Source organism: Bactrocera neohumeralis, chromosome 2, assembly GCF_024586455.1.
Source record: "Bactrocera neohumeralis isolate Rockhampton chromosome 2, APGP_CSIRO_Bneo_wtdbg2-racon-allhic-juicebox.fasta_v2, whole genome shotgun sequence".
Taxonomy (NCBI): Eukaryota; Metazoa; Arthropoda; class Insecta; order Diptera; family Tephritidae; genus Bactrocera; species Bactrocera neohumeralis.
Window position 1 is genome coordinate 27,066,717 of NC_065919.1, and position 22,064 is coordinate 27,088,780.

General features: G+C 38.3%; 1 protein-coding gene across 2 annotated transcripts in view; it reads left to right on the forward strand.

The window, feature by feature from the left end:
- Positions 1-19,808, forward strand: part of LOC126759545 (chromatin-remodeling ATPase INO80) — an 88,516-nt gene extending 68,708 nt beyond the window's left edge. For both annotated transcript variants that reach the window (XM_050474421.1, XM_050474413.1), the window contains 2 exons: positions 12,789-12,968; positions 18,472-19,808. In XM_050474421.1, the coding sequence (XP_050330378.1) occupies positions 12,789-12,968; positions 18,472-18,824 (533 nt within the window). In that variant the 3' untranslated portion in view covers positions 18,825-19,808. The remainder of the gene's footprint in view (positions 1-12,788; positions 12,969-18,471) is intronic.
- The last annotated feature ends 2,256 nt before the right edge of the window (positions 19,809-22,064 follow it).

Genomic DNA, 22,064 nt, shown 5'->3' on the forward strand with positions numbered 1-22,064 from the left:
AAAAAATTATCACATTGAAAATATATTCAAGATATGGTTTTGAAAAAACTGTAAATTAAATCAAATTAAAAGTTTTTACTCTAAGTTGGCAATAGATAGTGAAGAGACTCGTCAAGCTCTGAATTGAAACTCCCAAGAAAGTCGTAAGAGAGGCCGCCCTAAGAATATGTGAAGAAAATCCTTACAAAAAGATACAACAATCAGGAACAAGTGGAAATGCTTTATTAGAGCCCCGTGCTGCGGGGTTAGATGCTAAAGTTTAAAGAGTTTTCACATATGATGAGAATATATTACTGAGCTCAGTTCCAAAATATGCTCCTGATTTTGCCGACAACTTTTCATCGAAAACTTTTATCAATACTTACGTGGTCTTTTTGATAAAATTAAAGGACCAGACATTCCAGGTGCATGCCCTTAAATTGTAATCCTCAATCGTTCCTGGTTGTGAATGAGGGCAAGACGAAATATATGTTGTCATTAACCAAATAGTCGTCGCAATCGCGACTTGGCTTCCATGTCACTGTTGACAGTCATAACTGTGAAGTCGTAGATAATTTCGTCTATCTTGGAACCGGTATTAACACCAACAACAACGTCAGCCTCGAAATCCAACGCAGAATAACTCTTGCCAACAGGTGCCACTTCGGACCGAGTAGGCAATTGAGAAGTAAAGGCTTCACTCGACGAACAAAGACCAAACTCTATAAGTCACTCATCATCCCCGACTTGCCATATGGTGCAGAGGCATGCACGATGACAACACTGATGAGTGAGTCGAAGATTTACGAGTCGAATACCGGAACGATGAGCTGTATGAAATATACGACGACATTGACATAGTTCAACGAATTTAGAGACAGCGGCTATGCTGACTAGGTCATGTCGTCCGAATGTATTAAACCGCTACAGCTCTGAGAGTACTCGACGCAATACCCGCCGGGAAAAGCAGAGGAAGAGGAAGACCTCCATTCCGTTGGAAAGGATAGGTGGAGAAGGAACTCGGCTATAATAGCTTAAGCGGTGTCTCTGCTAATAGATAAACATATATACATATGTAATAATTGCTTGGATTCCGAACCTCTGGTTGACGTTTTGCAACTTGAGGTACTTCCCTAACTTTGGTTCTGACAAGTTGCAAGAGTATGAAATATTCGGTTACACCCAAACTTGTTGAGATTAGATTTGTTTTTTATTTTTGAGTTTTATTTTTTTACTTAAGGTTAGGTTCACTGTCTTAAGTGCCTTCATGTGTGTTTAAGAAATACTCTCCTCTTAGGTGCATGTTACTTTATTTCCAAAAAAATTCCAGAAATATAATCAAGGATCAAATAGGGAGTGAAGAAATCCAACTATTTGTGGCAAATATTGGAAAGAGAAATCGAAGCAATGGCATTATTTGTATTTTAGATAACTTACAATAACAACAACAATAAATATAACTCTTATACAACAAAAACAACAATACATAAATAGCAAAGTGTTCGGTTATGCGCTTGCTGTTGTCTTTTTTTTTTTGCTTTTCTTCAAACTGCTAGTGTCTCCATTGAAAGTAGGTGCACCACCGAACGCGGCAAACGAATTGAATTTATTTCGAAGTATTTTGTAACCGTAATATTGATAAAACTTATGACAATGCCGCTACCGAAATGAAATTGTTGCAACTTTTAGCAAAAGTCTATACATGTATGTATGTATGTGTGCTTATATATTTCGGTGTGGCAAGTTGAACTCTGAACGCGCTTAGCTTGCCACACCGCGCGGCTTAACGACAGAGGCGGCTGGGCGGCAAGGCGAGCTAAACAGTAGCGCCAATCAAACGGTAAACGCGGCTAAAGCAAAGTGCCAGGCTTACAAATATACCCGTCAAACAGCCATTGCCAGTCAGCCAGTCAGCCAAGTGGCCAAATGGCCTAGTCTGTCATTCAGGCGGCGAGGCGACAGCAATAAATACTCGTAAAATCAAATGTCGTAGCGGCGCATCGTTGCTTTTGTTATTTTACGGTTGCCATTTGCATTTAATATTTTATTTTATTCTTATTTGTTGTACTTGTTGTTGTAGTTGCCGTTGTTATTATTGATGGTGTTGTTGCTGGTTGTGTATTTCACTTGCCTTGCGAATGGCAGAAATCGAATTGTGGTAGGCTATGGAAACTTTCGGGCAAACTTTTCACACACACACACACTCATACAAAGCCCAATATTAAAGTGTATAACCACAATTTGCCTCGATAAGGATAACCAAAGCATACAAAATGCATAAATTTATTTGAATTTATAGATGTGTTTGTGTGTGTGTGTGTTTAACGCGGCTTTGCTTACCTTTTATTGTTAGATTCGCTCATCGTGCATTTCTCTGCATGTGTTTGCGCGTGTGTGTGTGTGTGTGTTGCCTGGTATTTGGGGCATTGCATTTGCATTTTGAATTGCAGAAGACACGAATAATCAATTTATTTTGGCCAAGAATTTATTTATATATGTATGTATGTGTGTATGTAGCTATGTATGTTGCGCGTAACGGCAATGTACGAAAGAATTACAATACGACACGGACATTAAAGTCATACTGTTGTTTCAATAATTAACACAAATAAAATATGCTCATGAATAATGTTCGATGCTCCAATGCTTCCTTATTGATTGTTATATTAAATAATAGTTTCATTGACTATAAATTTCTGCGAATTTATGGCTTCTGATAACACAAACATCAATGAAACAAAAAAAAAAATCATTAACTTCGTCCGCAACGAAGCTTTCATACCGTTCACAGGTGCCTTTCTTGCGGGTATAAAAGGATCTTTATCTTGATTTTAATTGATCAGTTTGTATGACAGCTATATCCTATAGTGGTCCGTTATCGCCGGTTCCCATAAATGTGCAGCTTCTTAGGAAGAAAAGGGCGTATGCAAAATTTCAGAGCCATATCTCATACACTAAGGGACAATTCAACATATACCAGAAGTGCTGCGCTTTGTTGCTCGAAATACTAAAAGTTTTGGTATTCAAAATGCTTTAATCACGAACTTATTGCCCGACCGTTGTGAAATATATACATGTGGTTAGATTTCATTATAAAATAGTTACAAGCAGGTGTATTAACTTACTTTAGTAGAATCCTGACGATGTTTTCAGCGTCTCTGGTAAGTTTTATAATAATTCTTGTAGAGTTCCTCCATGAACGAGCGTCCTGGTTAACTAACCCGCCTACACTTTTCTTACCTTTGATAACTAAAATCAACTTGTAAATAATCTTGAAGGTTACCGATGTTTTTATTGCAACCAACACAGTTCAAAGTAAGGTCCAAAATAGCCTTATATTTCATAATTAAAGTTTTAGTAGGGTAGTACATGTTTTTTTTTCGAAAAATTAATAAAATATGGAAAAATTATATCTATATACATATATATATAAAAGAAAGTAGTGTTAGTTACACCATTTATAACTCAAGAACGGCTGAACCGATTTGGCTGAAAATTGGTGGAGAGGTAGTTTAGAACCAGGGTAAGGACATATGATACTTTTCACTTCTTTACATAAAAAACAAAAATTATATTTCAAATTATAAACATTTGTTAAAAATTCATATTTGTAGGAATCATTTGAATATATGCGTACAATTTTAAACAGATTCTTCCTCGAACATAATACAATTGCTTAGTATTTGGAATAGTAGAAAAGAACTGCAACCAAATACGCAGTGAAATAGATTACAACTGTCTCAGTAATTAGTCGTTGAGTATGTCTTATACCACGTGCATCCCAAAAGACTGATGTCATAACCTTTCCAGCCGACTTTTTCGTCTTTCCACGCCTGAGAACCGCTTCATCATGTGCAGTCGACTAGAATGACTGTCGATTGGACTCCAGTGGGAAATGATGGAGATATGTTTCTATTGTCACACACCGACGCAAAAGTTCGGTTTTATTACGATTAAAGAACACTCAAACACTTCTCAGAATCAGTTATTCGTTGTTTTGTTGGATTATGAACTTGCGAGGCACCCACTTTGCACAGAGCTTTCGCCTCTTTAGAGCATCATTGTCCTCGGTGCTCATTTCGCCTGTTTCCAGCTTAGAAAATATCTTTTCAACGGTGGATTTCCCTGAGACCATATTCAACATTATTTTCCCCCAAAGAGCAATGCTTAATTAACACACGAAATGCTTTATGAGCAATCTTTTTTAAACTAGTTGCTTCACAAAAATACTATATCTCATTTACTAATAGTTATAATCCAACTAATAGAAATCACATTGATGGTAGCAGTAGTATTATCTATGTGTCAGCCACAGTGAAGCGTGGACGGGTCCTCTAGTATTTTATAAGAAACAATTTTACAAGAGTAACTAGAGATTCCAATTTTTGTTAGGATCAAACATTTTGTAGCAGGCTCTGGACGTAACAGATCTTCTAATTGTGTTATGTGTTAAAATCATCTCTATAAATAGTTTGTCCGAATTGGTCAATTGAATTTGTCGTTCTGGATATAAGTTTTTACACGGAGATGATTCAGAGACTAACCAGTAGTTAGCTAAACAGAGAATGTGCTCATTCTTCTTCTTCTTGATTGTCGTAGACACCGCGGTTATAGCCGAGTTAACAACAGTGCGCCAGTCGTTTCTTCTTTTCGCTACGTGGCGCCAATTGGATATTCCAAGCGAAGCCAGGTCCTTCTCCACATGTTCTTTACAACAAAGTGGAGATCTTCCCGTTCCTCTTCTTCCCCTGGCTGGTACTGCGTCGAATACTTTCAGAACTGGAGAGTTTTCGTTCATTCGGACAACATGACCTAGCCAGCGTAGCCGCTGTCTTTTAATTCGCTGAACTATGTCCACGTCGTCATAGATCTCATACAGCTCATCGTTCCATCGAATTCGATATTCGGCGTGGCCAACGCGCAAAGGACCATAAATCTTTCGCAGAACTTTTCTCTCGGAAAATCGTAACGTCGACTCATCAGATGTTGTCATCGTCCAAGCCTCTCCACCATATAGCAGGGCGAAGATGATGAGTGGCTTATAGAGTTTGGTTTTTGTTCGTCGAGAGAGGACTTTGCTTCTCAATTGCCTACTCAGTCCGAAGTAGCACCTGTTGGTAAAAGTTATTCTGCGTTGGATTTCGAGGCTTTCGTTGTTGTTGGTGTTAATGCTGGTTTTAAGGTAGACGAAATTATCTACGACTTCGAAGTTATGACTGTCAACAGTGACTTGAGAGACAAGTCACGAGTGCGACGGCTGTTTGCTTGCCCTCATTCACTACCAGACTCAATTGCTCCGCAAATGCCGAGAATTAACGGCACGAATGTTAAGGCCAATGATATCACACCATCATCGGCAAGTACGCTGGTTGCTATACCAGAACCATTAAAAGAACTAACGGCACGAATGTTAAGGCCAATGATATCATATCATCATCAAGAGCAGCTATACACTTTAAAAAAGATTGTGCCGAATTATTTTCTTAGATGTTGGATAAAAATTCCGCTTCGTACCGATTCCGTGGCTGAATTGTGGAAACAGACTGGACATCATAAGAGATATTTCCATTTCTATAAAATTTGTTAATTAAAAGTAAATTTCTGAAGATATCAACCGTTGTGTCTTTCAAAAACAAGGACTTAGAAGTACCCCAATGGATGCTGGGGTCGACGATCGTATCTGAGTTAAGTTATTAGTGCTATTATCCTCAGATGGTACACTCTGAAAGCTGTCGATGGAATTTCTTGACTACTTAGAGTTTTAATCATCAAACTTAAATTGACTGGATTCTGGATTTAAAAATCGTTTGTTTTAAGTATAAACAGGACAAAGTATGCCTTGAGTTACATTCGATAACATATAGTATTTGTGGTCCTAATACGTCCGATAGGCGTCATAAGGCATTTTTATATCTCCAGCACACAAATGAAAAGTGAAAATAGAATTTCTTCCCTCGCAGCGTATTTCCTTTGAATCGATTTTTTTACAATAGTCAAAACCATTATTCTACACCGTGCAACAAAATATTTAATCTTATAAAAAATTTAATGGATCATATCAATTTGCAGCTTAAGGCAATTATTACACAAAAGTTGAGCACAAAACAGCAACAACATAATAGAGAGGATGCCAAAGATTAAACGAGAAGCAACCAATACCCACACACACACACACACACGCTCAATACACTAAGACGTGCCATTTCTTCATGCGCTCAGCGGCAGCTGATCGTCTTGCAGCCGCTAGCCAGCGCGCCGCTCGGAGGGGAGGCGAAACCAAAACGCTCACAAAGATGACGTTGCAAAGCGATTGTTTGCCGGTGGCAATTGCATTTTTTAATCCGCTTCAACATTTTCTATATGAAAAGCGTAAAAAATGTGCGTCATTGCGCCGGAGCGTTTAAGTAATAAGCGTAAGAAAAGACATTTTTGTATAAAACTCAGGCATTTGATGCGCCCCCATTGACTTACGTGCATATGCGCTTGTGTCTTGGCAGCGGCTAGCGCGTTTCTATTCAGCAACCATCAAATTAGTAGTTCAATAAGATGATTGATGCTTTAAAGCCGATTAGAGTGGTAATTCACTCACGTTGTTGTTGTTTTATAGCCTAGTAGACTTCCATGCGACTAGATTGTAAGGAAAGACTAAATCCTAAAAAAGAATATCAGCTACAAAGATTGGCAACTACGAGGCTTCTAAATTTAAACTCTATAGATGCTTGGATGCGCTCACGACTTGGCTCCCACGTCACTGTTGACAGTCATAACTTCGAAGTCGTAAATAACAACCTTGGAACCAGTATTAACACCAACAACAAAGTCAGCCTCGAAATCGGACGCAGAATAACTCTTACCAACAGGTGCTACTTCGGACTGAGTAGGCAATTGAAAAGTAAAGCCCTCTCTCCACGAACAAAGACCAAGCTCTACAAGTCCCTTATCATTCCTGTCCTGCTCTATGGTGCAGAGGCATGGACGATGACAACATCTGATGAGTCGAAGTTACGAGTTTTCGTGATAAAGGTTCTGCGTAAGATTAATGGTCCTTTGGTTATTGGCAACGGCGAATATCACATTCGTTGGAACGATGAGCTGTATGAGTTACACGACGACGCTGTGCTGGCTAGATCATGTCATACGAATGGACAAAAACGCTCCGGCCCTGAGGATAGTCGACGCAGTATCCGCCCGGGGGAAGCAAAGGAAGAGAAAGACCAATTTTAGAAGAACCTGGCTACACTTGCAGCAATTGGGGCCGTATGTCAGTAATAACGCACTGAATATTCTCCTCCAAGGCGTCGGTCGTCTCGGGCTAATCTGTGTAGAAAAGCAACTTCACACAACCCTAAAAAAATAATCCAGCGGCGTTAAATCGCTCGATCTTGGAGGGCACGCCACAAATCTACTACACGAGGTAAACGCTCACCAAAAGTTTTCTTCAATCAATTGATTGTTTCGTTGGCTGTATGTGAATTAATGCCGTCTACCACATAAAGATACTCAAGTTAAAACATGAAAAAGTCGTGAATCCTGCTTCTGTAGCGTTCCACATTGACTGGAACATTATCGAGGACAGCTTCATTTTTGAAGAAGTATTGACCAATGATTCCCTCTGCCCATAGAGCATAGCAAACAGTTGCATCTCAGCAATGACCTATGGATTAGCATTACTCCAAATACAACAATTTTCTAACGCATCCATCAAAATAGAGCTTCGTTGCTGAACAAAATTTTCTTGTGAAAATCCGGATCGGTAGCTAACTTGTGCGGCGCTCTTGATGATCATGAAGCCATGATGTTTGACCTAGCTTTTTCATTTATGTTTAATTTATGTAGACATTATCATGGTCAAATCGGAACTTGATAACGCGTCGGAGTTCGTCACTCATTTGGAAGCTGAGGCGTTGAGTTACTTTATCGAAGATTGAGTGTTAATCCTTCCAGCATGAGGAGTGAGAGTGTCACCATGAAAAACATCGCACTCAACGAGGTGTTATTGCCATTTTCGACGCTATGTATACGCCGAGTATACACCGTTAGCAATGCCGCTCGTCTGTGTACGAGTAGCTGAAATAATACTCACAGCTTCGTGTCGAATCAAGTTCACACAGCGCCGACGCCTTGAATCGGGTCGCGTTTTATAACATATGTATAATTAATTAATAAAAATTAATTGCACCGACTAACACAAGTTTTAATGAGCATAAATTAATATATCTCAGCGGTAGCAGCTGTCGTTAATGATCGTATGAATGCGCGAGTTAGTGCAGGAGAATCGTCAAACGCGACATTTGTCATGTCACATGCGATGATTTAAAGTCATAAAGCACTAACTCACTTAATGACACATATACACACGCACACACACAAACACTTCGGGCCACCTAAATGACATGAGTAGCTGGTGAAAAGTCACTCGGGCATGCCAAAGCCAACGGCAAATCTGGTGGCGCACACGCAAGCATGTGCAACAGTGTGGCAAGCTAACTGATTTCGCTGATGAGCTAACGAACCGCGGGACAAGCGAGGCGAATGGCTGCCCAACGCGCCGAAGACAGCGCAGATGTGTGCACATGAAGTTTCAGAAGTCGTTGAAGCTGAGGCGAGCTGAAGTAGGGTACTCTGTTTAGAGTAGAGTGGGGAGAGACAATGACAACATGAATGACATGAAGAGTGCGCTGGCAGATAGCTTCGTACTTTTTCTTATTCTTATTGTGTTTTGGTGGTGCTCAACTGTGACTTGGTCAATGAGTTGCACTCTGCGTCAGCGCGCACCTTCTGTTGTTGTTCTTCCTAAGGTTTTTGTTGTTGTATACGTTCATGTCGATGATGAGCTTGCACTTGCACTTGCACTTGACTTCTGGGAAGGTTGCATAAATGCATGAATGACTACTTGACTAAGCTACAGGGAGCTGCGTCTGGCCCTAGCCGCGCTGTTCTAGGCTTCGTCTCCAGCACGCTACTCGCTATTCAGCTATCTTGGTCCACTTGCGTTGACGTGCGCACCATCGAATGGTAGCGCTGGTAAAAGTTTAACTGTTGCTCACTGCTGCACCAATGGCTCGGGACGCGGCAAGGGGTCCCCAGTCGCATGCGCAAAGTCGTTGTATTTATATAATTTTTACAGTTAACTTGCAATTACACACTTGCTGACTGTGCTCAGATATGTGTGTATGTGTGCATGTGTCTCTGCTTACGCGAATAAGAAATTGAGAAAATGGGGGAAAATTGAAAAACACTTGAAATGCAGTAGTCACTCTCGGTGGGTTGGCGCACATATGAACGTTGAACCCCAACTTCCGCGGTGCAAACAACAGTAATTTTTACAATCAGTAGCCCAACGGCTGGGAAGTTGCCGCCATACTTTTTATGGCTATTTGAATATTTAAAATTGATGAAAGCCGTTAAAAGTCAATAATGTGCTCAATGATCTATGTGCTTATGTACATATATATACATATATATATGTATATGTGATTGTGTGTGTATGTCAAGTAGGGAAAGTAGACAGTACACGTGATTGCCAGACTTTAGAGGTTACACATGAGGTCTCTTCAACATGTCGTTAAATTTGTTTTAAAATCAAAATTTTGCGTTCGCCGAAGCGGGTTTGCTGGCATCTTCATAGAAGCCATGAGCTTTTCGGGAGCTTTTTAAACTTATAAGAGTATTTATTTAAAATAGTAGTATTTATACAGTTTAATATCATGGTAGAAAATTTTCAAATCGACCTTCTAATATCAAATCCTACCAAATTGAAAAAACACATTATAAATCGTAGACGTGCGGGTGACCTACTTCATTGCGATGTAAAATACTGTAGTCAGTTCTTGTATTGAATAGAAACAAGAAAAACGTTAACTTCGGCTGCACCGAAGCTAATATACCCTTCACAGGTGCATTTCTTTTAGTAATTATGTGTTTTCAGTTTGTATGTAAGCTATACGCTATAGTAATCCGATCTGAACAATTTTTTTGGAGATTATATTATTATCTTAAGCAGTAATCCATGTCAAATTTCGTGAAGATACCACGTCAAATGCAAAAGTTTTTCATACAAGTCCTTAATTCCGATCGTTCAGTTTGTATGGCAGCTATATGCTATAGTGAGCCGATATGAACAATTTCTTCGGAGATTACATTGTTGCCTTAGAAAACAATCTATACCAAATTTCGTGAAGATACCACCTCAAATGTGAAAGTTTTCCATACAAGCACTTGATTCCGATCGTTCAGTTTATATGGCATCTATATGTTATAGTGGTCCGATATCGGAAGTTCCGACAAATAAGCAGCTTCTTGAAGAGAAAATGACGTTTGCAAAATTTCAAAACGATATCTTAAAAACTGAGGGACTAGTTCGTATATATACAGACGGACATGGCTACAGACAGACAATTAAAATATATGCTTTATAGGGTCTCCGACGCTTCCTTCTGGGTGTTACAAACTTCGTGACAAACTTAATATACCCTGTTCAGGGTATAAAAATGCAATGACACCGCCAGTGATCAAGTTCACCTTTGAACTCCAAATGTCGCACGACGTTGTCATTACCCAAAAGTCCTTTAAATCTATCTATCAAGCAGTCAATAAGATTTTCCATGTCTTTTGTTTTCAAAGCACATACTTTTTCTGGAAGCAACAAACTCAGTTGAAATCCATCCAATACTTCTCGAGAAAAACGCGTCTTCAAATCTTCGCCGATTGTATCCAACAGAGGAATGTACACTGAGACCCTGTAGTATTCTTCGCAAGTTCTCACGCAGAAATTTTATCGTTTTGTTTGTCGACCGCAGATTCTTGGGTTTCCTTCGTCAACTTTCAGTTTTGCCGATATTTCTCTCGTGTCCAAATAAATGGATCGAAAATGTTCGTCAGCTTTTTGTCTTCGATTTCGAAACGTTACAAGCCGTGTATCTATCATATTTGATGCCTTTGCCAGATCGATCGACTTTTTCTGAAGAATAACGCTGAGTGAATGAGTTAGAGATAGAATATCATCACTGCGATGGGTATCAACGATGATCGTTGACGATCAGCAACAATTTCGCGGCAAATTGGATAACTGCATCATGCCGTTGAACCCATTTTGTTTCACAAAGATTGCCACAGTAAAAACCACGTTCCCCCATATCCCTTCTCTTAATTCGCCACTGGTCTAGTTTTCCGCCATTACAAGAGAATCTGATGGCATTGAGTGAAAGATATTTCACGGAAAGCCTCCCTTTTTAAGAGGCATATTCGAGATAATTCATGATGATTTCATAGGTTAGTCGTACGGAAGCATTTATTGTGATTTGACCATTAGATTTGACCAATCACACCATTTCAAGATGGCGACGGTCATCATAGCAACTCGTGATATCTGAAAAATATATAAAGTGCGAAAAAATCAAATAAAATTCGTGTCTAAGTGCAACCGTCTCTGAATATCATCGTTCCACCACTTCCAAAATTCATTTTCGACATATACGAGTTGAACCAAAATCCCAAAATAAAACTCCTTGAGGCTTCTGAGAGGCTGTTTAAGACTACTGTGCAAAGTTTTTTTTACTTGTGGCGAAGTAAATAGCTCTTAAAGTTCAGGCCGCTGACTCCGAATTTCGGTAGAAATTTTAATAATTTCAACTCGTTGTTGTATCGTATTTCTTTCGATGATGAAATGACAAATCTTACTAAAGAGAAATGTCAAAAGAGCAGGAAAAAATATGGTATACTTTTGTAGTGCACAATTGAAAACCCCTGTACATAACCCCTATAGCATAATTTAATTTGTAAATAACTTTTTCGGACGACAAATTGAAATTTAGTTAAGATGTTCGTCGACGACTTCGACTGTAAACGTTACAGGGACGCATCTCTATTACAATCGATTTTAACTGTTTATAGTCATGACTACCGACCAATAGTCTGACTGCTTTTCGGTGACATAATATATACTATCTTATCAAAGCTCACCCTTTGTAATTATGTTCCTAATACTAATTTACTGTACTCGAAATCCAGACAATTTTTAACTTCGTGCTTCGCCAGGTATCAGCTGCTTTTTATTTTTTTATCATTTTTTGCTTCCATTAGATTTCTGCCCCATATGCGTTCTGTGGTCTAAACATATAATTTACTTGTACTCTTCATCCATTCTACACGTCCTTCTTGTACGCTACCGCGTGTCCTTCGAAATTGAGATTAATTGCTTTCAACAAACGAAATTTTTAATCTTTATGATGTGTAAGTCTATATCCAATGGTCATGCGCTAAATTAGCTATTATTTGGTGCGCTCAGTTTTTCCGGCAGTTTTTCCACTGTTGGCGCCTTTTCAATATTTAATTGCCTCTATGTACGGTAATTACTCTTTTTAATGTTTGATGTTTTTATGGAAGAACTGACCTACCCACTCACATATGTAGTCCAATGTCTCGGACACCATGTGGCTTTCACTTTTACGCTATATTTATTATAATCATGCAGTGAAACAATTGTCGAAGTTAAAAAATGCGCGTCGAACAATTTAATCCAAAAAATTGGATTGTCTTTAAGGCTCATTCCGTATTGGCTCCCTCCTTAACTTTTGTAAGCTACAATCGAAATTATTATTATTTTTAATTGTCAGTTTTATATCCATTTCCTCTTGCATAAGTCGTCTATCACTATTGAGACACAACTCTGTTATAGTCCATATCTCACCATATGTTTCTGTGGCAATCTTCCATAGCTCGTGAGTACTCCACTTCTGCAATTTTTATGGTTTATTATATTGATTGCTGTTATTTATTATTTATTTTCCTCTCATTCTGTATCTTTTCAGCGCTCTTTGGTGACTATGGCAATATTGGACGCATTCGTCGGCGCCATCATCCGCGTGGCACGAAGCGTGGCCGGCCACGAGGCAGCACAAGGCGTGGCGGCGGCAATGGCTCTATGGGACGTTCAATCTCATCACCGGGTAATGCAAATGTAACAATGCCCGGTACGCCAGGTGGAGAAGGTGGGTTATGGTCATTAAGAAAATGTAAATATTTTTTTTTTATTCAAAGGAAGCAAATGGGTGTTAAAAGTCGTTGGCTAACGCAATAAATTTAAACAAGAAAAACGTTAACTTCGTTTGCACAGAAGCATTTATATGATACCGTGGGGCTAGTGAGGGACTAGTTCGCGTTATATAGACAGATAGACGGACATGGCTAAATCAAATTCAGCTCGTCAAGCTGTTCATTCATAAATACTCTTGATAGAGTCCCCGACGTTCCTTCAGTGTTACAGATTTCGGAATGAGCTTAATACTTCCTGTTCAGGGTATAATATTTTAATTTATGGCTGAGCCGGCTTCAATGAACTCTGATTTGTTGAATTCTCGCATCGAAATGTTAAGGAATATGAAAAGGAAACATTTACCAAATAGAATGGTCTCAAATATTGCTTTGCCAAATATCATGTTCGGTGCTGTTTCGATTCTAGCATTTTTTAGCTCCGTTTACGAAGCTAAGAACTCGACGAATCACAATCGTCCAATGATATAATAATAAGAAGATATTCTCCGTACAATGACCCACGATACAAATAAATTCTGACAAAATGGCAGCGTTTTTTTAAATTATACCTCAAATTTTGATCGTTTTGGGCCTGGAAAATTTCGATTTTGGATCAGATCAAAGAACCGATTCAGTCATTGTATATTCAAATACAGAAAAAATAGTTAGACTTTATTCATAATTTTAAAATACTAATTTTATTCTTCAAAATCCTAAGTCATACCCCTCAAAGTAATCCCCTTGAACTCAATACACTTGTGCCAACGTTTTTTCTTCGCCTTACCTTTGTCACAATATTCGGCCGACTGACTGTCTGTTTCCGGGTCGTAAGCATAGATCCAAGACTCATTGCCAGTAATAAGGACATATTGGTAGTCGGAAAGCATTGTATCACAGACGTTAACGCGACCCTGTTTTCGAATCGAACTTTCACTTTTCTTCGGCCCAAATGATTTTCCAAATATTTTTCACTGATCCTTCCGATGTTTCAACGACGCCAGTAAGTTCTCTGACTGTTAATCGTCGATTCTCAAGCACCAAGTCCTTCATTTTATTGACGTGTTGATCATCAGTTGATGTTGATTGCCTTCCTGGACGTGGTTCGTCGTTCCCGACCTTCAATGAATAATTTGTACCAATCAAAAACACTTGTTGGCGACAAACAATTGTCACCAAAGACCTTTTCCGACATTATAAATGTTCCGGCACCAAAAATTTGGCTCCGCACACAAAATTTATTGGACTTTGGATGTGTCACTTGGCACAGATGTAACTGAAAGTCATACCGATTTATCCGTTTTCATAGTAAACCTACAAATCGCATATGCTTGCGAACAATCAGATAAATGTTGCTTTACAGAAGGCTTTACAATTATTGAGTTACCGTTACTTGCTTGATTAGGACGACCGGGAATTACTGAGCTATAACTACTTTCCAAGCCGGAATATATCTTCCTCAAGGCTCAATGTAATCGTTGAAGTACATTGCTTGAATGTAACACTCCTGCTTGCTTATATGCAACTCTACTATTGCCCGACACTTCAAGCTAATCCTTCTCAAAATCACGTTTTACACCGCTCTTATCTTTTGGCACGCCCGAAATTAATTAAACGGCCTGTTTTTCAGGATTTTTAAATGTACTTGTGGTTTTTACGAAATTCTTGAACGCCCTCTTTCCTATACCACTTCCGTTATGCTTATATATTTTAATCCTTACTTCCCTTTGCCTTGACAAATGTGGTTTCGTTCCAGCGCTTCCGCTGTTCCTTTGCATGCCCGCTTTACCGTGCTTTGGTTGTACTTAAGTACGCGCCTAAGTGGCACTTAAGTTAATGAGTCACACTCAAACACTCGCGAATGAAGGCGGGGAGGGGGATAATGCTGCCAGAAAAAATTAAATGTTTAATAGAGTGTAATAAGTGTGAGTATTGAATGCGCGTCAGCAGGCAGTGGTTAGATATCAAGTTTAAGTAGGGTGGGTGGCTCAATACGTGACATATTTTACAGTTATTTTGTGTACTCACACTTGCCGCATATCTGATATGCCTTTGGGGTATATTATTACAATCTGATGACTACCCTTTCCCTTATCGGGCGGAGTCAAAGCAAATATTTTCTTTTAGATTTTTGATATGCAGCAATCAATGACATTACAAAAGTGATAAAATTGAAATTGTTATTATATTATCAAAGATACGCAAGTATATGGAATAAAATATATTAAATAACTTCCTTTAATTGCTCAGTTTGCTTGACTTTGGGTTGCTCTGAGGCATATCCGGGCAACAGAGTGCATTCTGCGAGGTGCATAATTAGTGTAACCGCTTTTGCGTGCCATTTCTGGCTCGGAAATATAATTGATTGCAAGCAGTGAGTCATTGCAGAGTCACGGATTGCCCCATCATAATGGGTTGTCAAAAAAGTCTTGCGGTATTTTTATTGAATTTTTTTTTATTGAAATTGAAATGAATTTTTGATGACTCATGCCCAGCTCTTGACCGATGCTACGGCTGCTACTATGCCGGTCTCTTTCGACCAATTCAGCGATTTTATCGCAATTTTCGACGACAGGCCTTCCGGAGCGTGGCACATCTTCGACCACCTCTACACCAGAACGAAAACGTTGAAACCATCGTTGTGCGGTGGAAATGGAAACTGTATCGGGTCCATAAACTGCACAAATTTTATTGGCGGCTTGAGTTGCATTTTTGCCTTTATCGCGGTAGTACTGTAAAATATGTATTTTCTCTTTATTTTGCTCCATTTTAGCGACGCTATAACTCACGAACGACTTAAAAGAAACGACAATCAATCAAACGCGTGTTAGCGCGTGAAATGAGCTTTCCAAAAAGGTATAGCATGACCCGATGCGACGAATAAAACTAGAGAACTACGCGCTTTCAGCGACAACTAGCGAAAATACCGCAAGACTTTTTTGACAACCTAATACTTATACCACATTCTCTGTACCTAAAATTTTGCCGGTTCATATATCTATTTGATGAGGGGAAGTTGTCGAAGAAAAACTATTTTGAGGCTTTAAATCTTATGTCATATGATTTTCTAGTGGGATATTTACAGATAATGTGGATCGGACGTATTTTTGAAGCCTCAAGTTAGTCGAATTCTAACCAGGAAACGTATAACGTGGATATAAGAACATTTTACACCAAACTAATAAGTATTTCGCTTTTGATGATTTTTCTGCTATATTTGCTTACTGAGTCCTCATCGATTTAGAGTAGATCCAAATCGGTATGAAACTTGACAATTCACAGGAACTTAATTTTTCTATTTCATTCTCCAAAAGTAAACACATAGCATCATTAATAAAAGATTTCGAGTTGATTTGACGGACAATTAAAAAATAAATGAATAATTTGGCGGAATGTGTTGATCCAGTTCGAACCGGAGCTCCTCGCGACGATTATCACTAATCCTTAGAGATTCATCTCAAATCATTAAAAAAAATTAGTTTTCTTAACAGCCGAGCGGCTTTCGAAATATAGTTAATTGAATATATGTAAGTGTTAAAATTAATAGTTAATTGTTTATAAAAAATCGTTATTACAAAATATCTTTCGATCAGTCGAGTTTTCCAAAAATTTCATTGAATCGCTACAGAGCGGTTTTCAAACTACAGTGGTCATTAGTTTAAAAACCAACACGCATTTTTGGTTGCAGCTGCAGCTGGTTACCTGCTCTCGAAGGTTCCAAGGTTCCGATAACCCTTTTCTAATTATCGGTTAACTCGAAAAGTATTTGTCGCATTTACATTAAATTTCCAGAGAATATTCCGATATATTATACTAACAAATGGAATCGAAAATATATATTGTGACAAAAAAGTACCCAGGATGATCATCAATATTTATTTTTTCGCCTTCACAGTAATCCTCACCAGATAAAAGTCCTCGAAACACTTTCCGTAGGTACTTTTTGGGAAGACTTTCCGCTCCTTCAGCGTATTTGGTTTTATCTCTTCGATCGATTGAATGCAGGTTTCACGGAGCGGCAATTTTAGTTTAGGTAATAAGGAAAAATCACACGGAGCCAAATCTGGTGAATATGATGGTTGATCGATGGCATTCATTGCATTTTAGCTTTAAATTCAGTCACAATTATACTCTTTTTGAAAAAAAAAAACTCACCTTTATCGGGACGTGTCGAGCCCAAAATATTCACAAAAATCATTCGAACGGACTCGCGAGAGATGTCGAACTTTCTATCCTTCACTTATTTAATATTTTCATCAGTTGAAGAGGTCGAAGGTTGTCCAGAACTAGGCACATCTTCAACGAAATGTCGAGCTTCTTTGAAGGCGTTGTACCAATCGTAGGTTTGTGATTTTGATAAAATGGAATCACCGTAAGCCTTTTTAATTACAATTTCCGTGCGCTTTTTGTCCCAATGTAGTATGATGACAACTTCGTCATTATGTCATGACACGAATTAAAACTATTTCATAATTTAGAAATAGGAAAATCGCTAACATTTATGCTCAACATTCGCTTCGAATCACGTCCAGTAAAATCTATTAAGCGTTGCGACATGTTAAGCGTTCGAGCAACGCGGCACTTAGTGCCACCACCACACAGCCATTTACTTGTCACTACGTAGTAGCCTCGATTTCGCCAGCGTTCACCGCTTGACATGTGGCACATGCCACTCCTCGCCGTTGGGAATGCTACATGGTAACTAATTTCGTATGCAGACACACTCGTTGCCTCGCTTCCGCTTTCTTCCACACGTGATTTGTCAACAAAGCCAGTCGCCGGCGGCGGCATCATCATTAGCGGCGCTTTTGTCAAACACCCGTCGGCTTCCAGACGTGGTCCCCTATTTACATATGGAATGTCCGTCCGCAAACGCGTACCATTTTCCCGACTCCTGCCCAAATTATGCCATGACGCAACCTGGATTAACCAGCGACAACATGCCTATCGATGATTTTACGTAATTTTCGGTGGAAAAACCTTGAAATCAATGCCGCGGTGATCCCAACTCCTGTCCGACAAGCAGCAGAGTCATGCACATGTTTGTATGTAAATACATACAAACTCGGTTGTAATTGTAGTCCTGCACGTAGCGCGTAGGGGGAAGCGCTGCCAGCGCCGTTTAACGCATAAGCCGCTTAGTGCAATTAGCATTGTTGTAAGCGCATTGTCGGCTTGTTGCATTGTGGTACGTGCCACTGGGCCGATAGCAGCGGATATTAATGTGAAATATTCAGTATTTGCGAAAGGGATATCGATACAGGCGCGCTTACCGGAGCGCAGCATAGCTAATCTCCTTCGTTGTATAAGAGCCATAATGTGTCTCCGAGTTATGTGCAAATGCACAGTTTACAGCAAATATAAATAATAAATAAATTCATTGGAAAAAATCATAATTCTTCAATTTCTTCTAAAAAATACTTTGTGTCTAATACAATACTTTCTCTCCTCTCTTCCGTACAGATGGCGCGCACTCAACGTTACTCACGAATTTAGGCGCTGCCGAAACCAGCTTCACTTCCACCGTGCCAACGCCGGTGAAACGCGGTCCTGGGCGTCCACGGCTCAAGACAGCCGGCCCAACATATGCGGGTACACGCGGCGCCCCACGCACACGCAAGCCCATCGGCCCATTGGTCGTGCCACTCGGCCACAGCCCCGGCGCCACACCAATGACACGCAGCCCGGCTGTCAGCCGCGCACCTAGCCCCAGCTTTTCGGAGCGCAGCAGCTACAGCGCCACCGGTGCTGGGATTAGCACGTCGCAAGCTAGCGGCAGCAGTGGCGCAACTAACAAGGATGTGGGCAGCAGCTGAGCACCGGCAGTTAACTAGTTTCATTTATGTTAAGAAGTTTATTTAACGAACAACTAATTAATTTATTACACACACACACACACACACACAAACACATACCTAAAATAATTTTTCATTTTTATATTTTATATCCTTTTTGCTGATACTTGGATTTCGCAAACTATTGTGCTTTTATTAATTTAAGTCCAACAGTGTTCATTACGCATTATTCACTAACTAAGAAAAAATTAAAAAAATATTTATATTAATGTATTAGTAGTATTTTAAGCTGTATTATTAAAAATATTGAGCAATTGCATAAAGTCAAACAAATTTTAAAAAAATCTTATTTTGGCAAAATTTTTCTATTACCTAAAAAATACTTTTATTTTGTTAAACAGTGTATTTGCTTTTAGGCTTTTTTAAGCTGTCTACAGCAGCGCATTACTCTAATTATTGTATTACAATTTGTTTTCAAATGAGAACTCAATATTATTGCTGAATGTCAAAACTAAAAAAAATTAAATAAGTAAACGAAAATTCAAATAAATAAAAAATTCTAAAACTATATACACTTTGTACACAATAACTCACATAACATTTTCACGCTGCACGAGCTCTTTTTATACTTTTTGGCATTTTTCCTTACATACACTATACTTTTGCTTACAGTTTTTAGGTTATATTATATTTAATTCTAAAATTTTGTTTAAAAATGCAATCAATAAGCAATAATTGATAAGCAGAAAAAGTTAAATAATGTACTCAGTCATAAATCAACTACACTTGCGACACTTTCCTCATTTAGTTCATTAAAATTGCATTTGCGAAATGTTGTCGATAGAAGAAATCGAAAAGAAAAATATTTTGAAAAAAAAATTAATTAGAAAAAAGCATACTCTGTAAACACACGCCCACACACAGCCAATGAAGAAATATTTATTTACCCTGTATTAAAATATTAAGTAAATAAATTGCTCACCCTAATAAAATAAGAAAACGCAAGCCAAATATACTTCTTATTTCTGCTCGGAAATGAATGGTTTGAAAGCAGCGTAGAAATGTATGTACATATCGTCACCTAAAAAGCAAAATAACGTATAATCAAAACAATCGAAATGGAGTTTTTTATTGCTTAGGATTTACTACATCATGCTACATATATGTATGTATGCACGTATGTAACATAAAATTTTCAACTTCCGCTGTCAGATATAACCAATATATAACCAAAACTCAAATTTTCTTTCAATATGAGTGGCTTTTTTTATTATCGTTTTTCCTCGCCCGTAAACTTATGAAAATGGATGTTCGTAATTTTACATTTTAGGTGACGATATACAATTCTTGAATTTAGGGGACCGAAATTTTTAGCGGTTATATTTATTTCATGTAACGAGCAGGCTTTGAAATATAATACCGGTAAATTGGTTATTACCCAGAGTATCAAAAATTTGTAAAAGTTCAAATATTTTCGATACAATTCAAGCTACGGTCAGTATTTTTTTCAGTCAGTGTTTTTTAAATCTTCTTTTTTTTTTGGGGCGTTTCTCTTCCGAGGCTTGTTGTTCCTTTTCATTGGCGGGGCGTTTTATGTGGCGGGTCCCAAACCCAGCGCACAACCCTAAGCAGGGGATGTTTTGCCTTCGAACGGATGTTCTTAGGCTACCCAGAGGATACTTGGTCAAAGACCGGAAGTTGTGAGCTGCTTGAGCCATGTGTAAAAGAATAGTTTCTGGCCACTCCCAAGTGAATGGCGATCAGAGAACTTTCCTCACTTGCGTGAACTTCTACACATGACTCCATCCTTCCCCATTTTGTTGTTAACTCGGCTATAATCGCGTAAGCGGTGTCAACGCCAATTAAGAAGAAGTTTTTTAAATCTTCTTAATGTGGTCTGAAGCGTTTTGAAACAGCCGAAGCATTCTAAAGCTCCCAAATGGACTATTACAAACTGCAAAGTACACATTTGAATACAAATTGTACGTTTGTGAAGACTGCTCTGACCATTATGAAGAAACCGAAAACGTAGACGACAACCCTTGAAGAGGAAGGAATCAGGTGACATCTAATAGTGAGAACAAAACTACCATGCTATTCCCGTTGTCTTTGTCGTCTTAATTGTTATTTCCCAGTTGTTATCGTTTTTATCTTCGATTCGTTTCTAAATTCGTATTCTTCTAGAATATCGAAAGGTCAAACAAAAGTCATTAAAATTTTATATATAGGGCCGATCCTCCTTAATTTTGAGAAGAACCCATTGATCTGTCAAGCGAAGCTAAAAAAACATATTTAATAAGTGATTACATCAGAGATCTGGTATTAAACGCATACAGAGGTGCATTTATAAAATGTTTCTCCGGTAATGAATTTGCGGTCTTGAGGTGTTTCACGGAAAACCTGAATGCCGTTAAAATGGTAAAATTGTATAAATAGATTTTACTGAAGTCAGCTGAAAAACCGTTTGGATAACGCAAGAAGGTAATGATCGGAAACATAGGAGCTAACTCTGTATAATGGAAACAAGAAAACATAATTTTAGAACTTCAAGTCACCTAAAAATCAGTTAACATCTAAATGTGAGAACAAAACTAACATTTTCCCGTTGTTTTTGTCGGGTCTTAACATACCTGTCGTTTCCTGTAGAATTGTAGAAAATTTTTAAGTTGCATCAAAGATTTTGCTAAAATAGACAATTCGTGAAAAATATCGAGCAAGTAAATAAAAGTCATTTAACAAAACAATATAGTTTCTATAATTACAACATTTTCTTCATAAATAACGCAGATACTTTAAAAAAAGCGAAAATGTTATATTTTGAACTCGGTGCATTTACTTACATTTGATAAGTAGATTCAAAAACAATTTTAAATTCAAACCAGCTCCTTTGTTGAAATACACCTACGACTCTTAATTTATTAAATTCGAAGTTTAGTTGAAAGTATAAATATGATTGACTTATAACTTCTGGTATCGTCAAGTTTTTTTTAACCAGAGCTTTTTTTAAGATAAGACTAAACATTGTTAAGTGATATTGTTGTCTTTGGTTTACCTACCATCAGCTGTTTTATTGTGCCTAAAATTATACATATTTCTGTTTCGCGCGAAAACCCATTCATCGAAATATTTTTTTCTAGCTTGGTATGACTGTCAGATCAAATAATCATTAGTGTTAAGTATACGCTTGTCTTTCTGAAGTACATAAACTGCATTCGGCGATTTTTACGAAAAGTAAAATTATTCAACAAATAAGTTCCATTA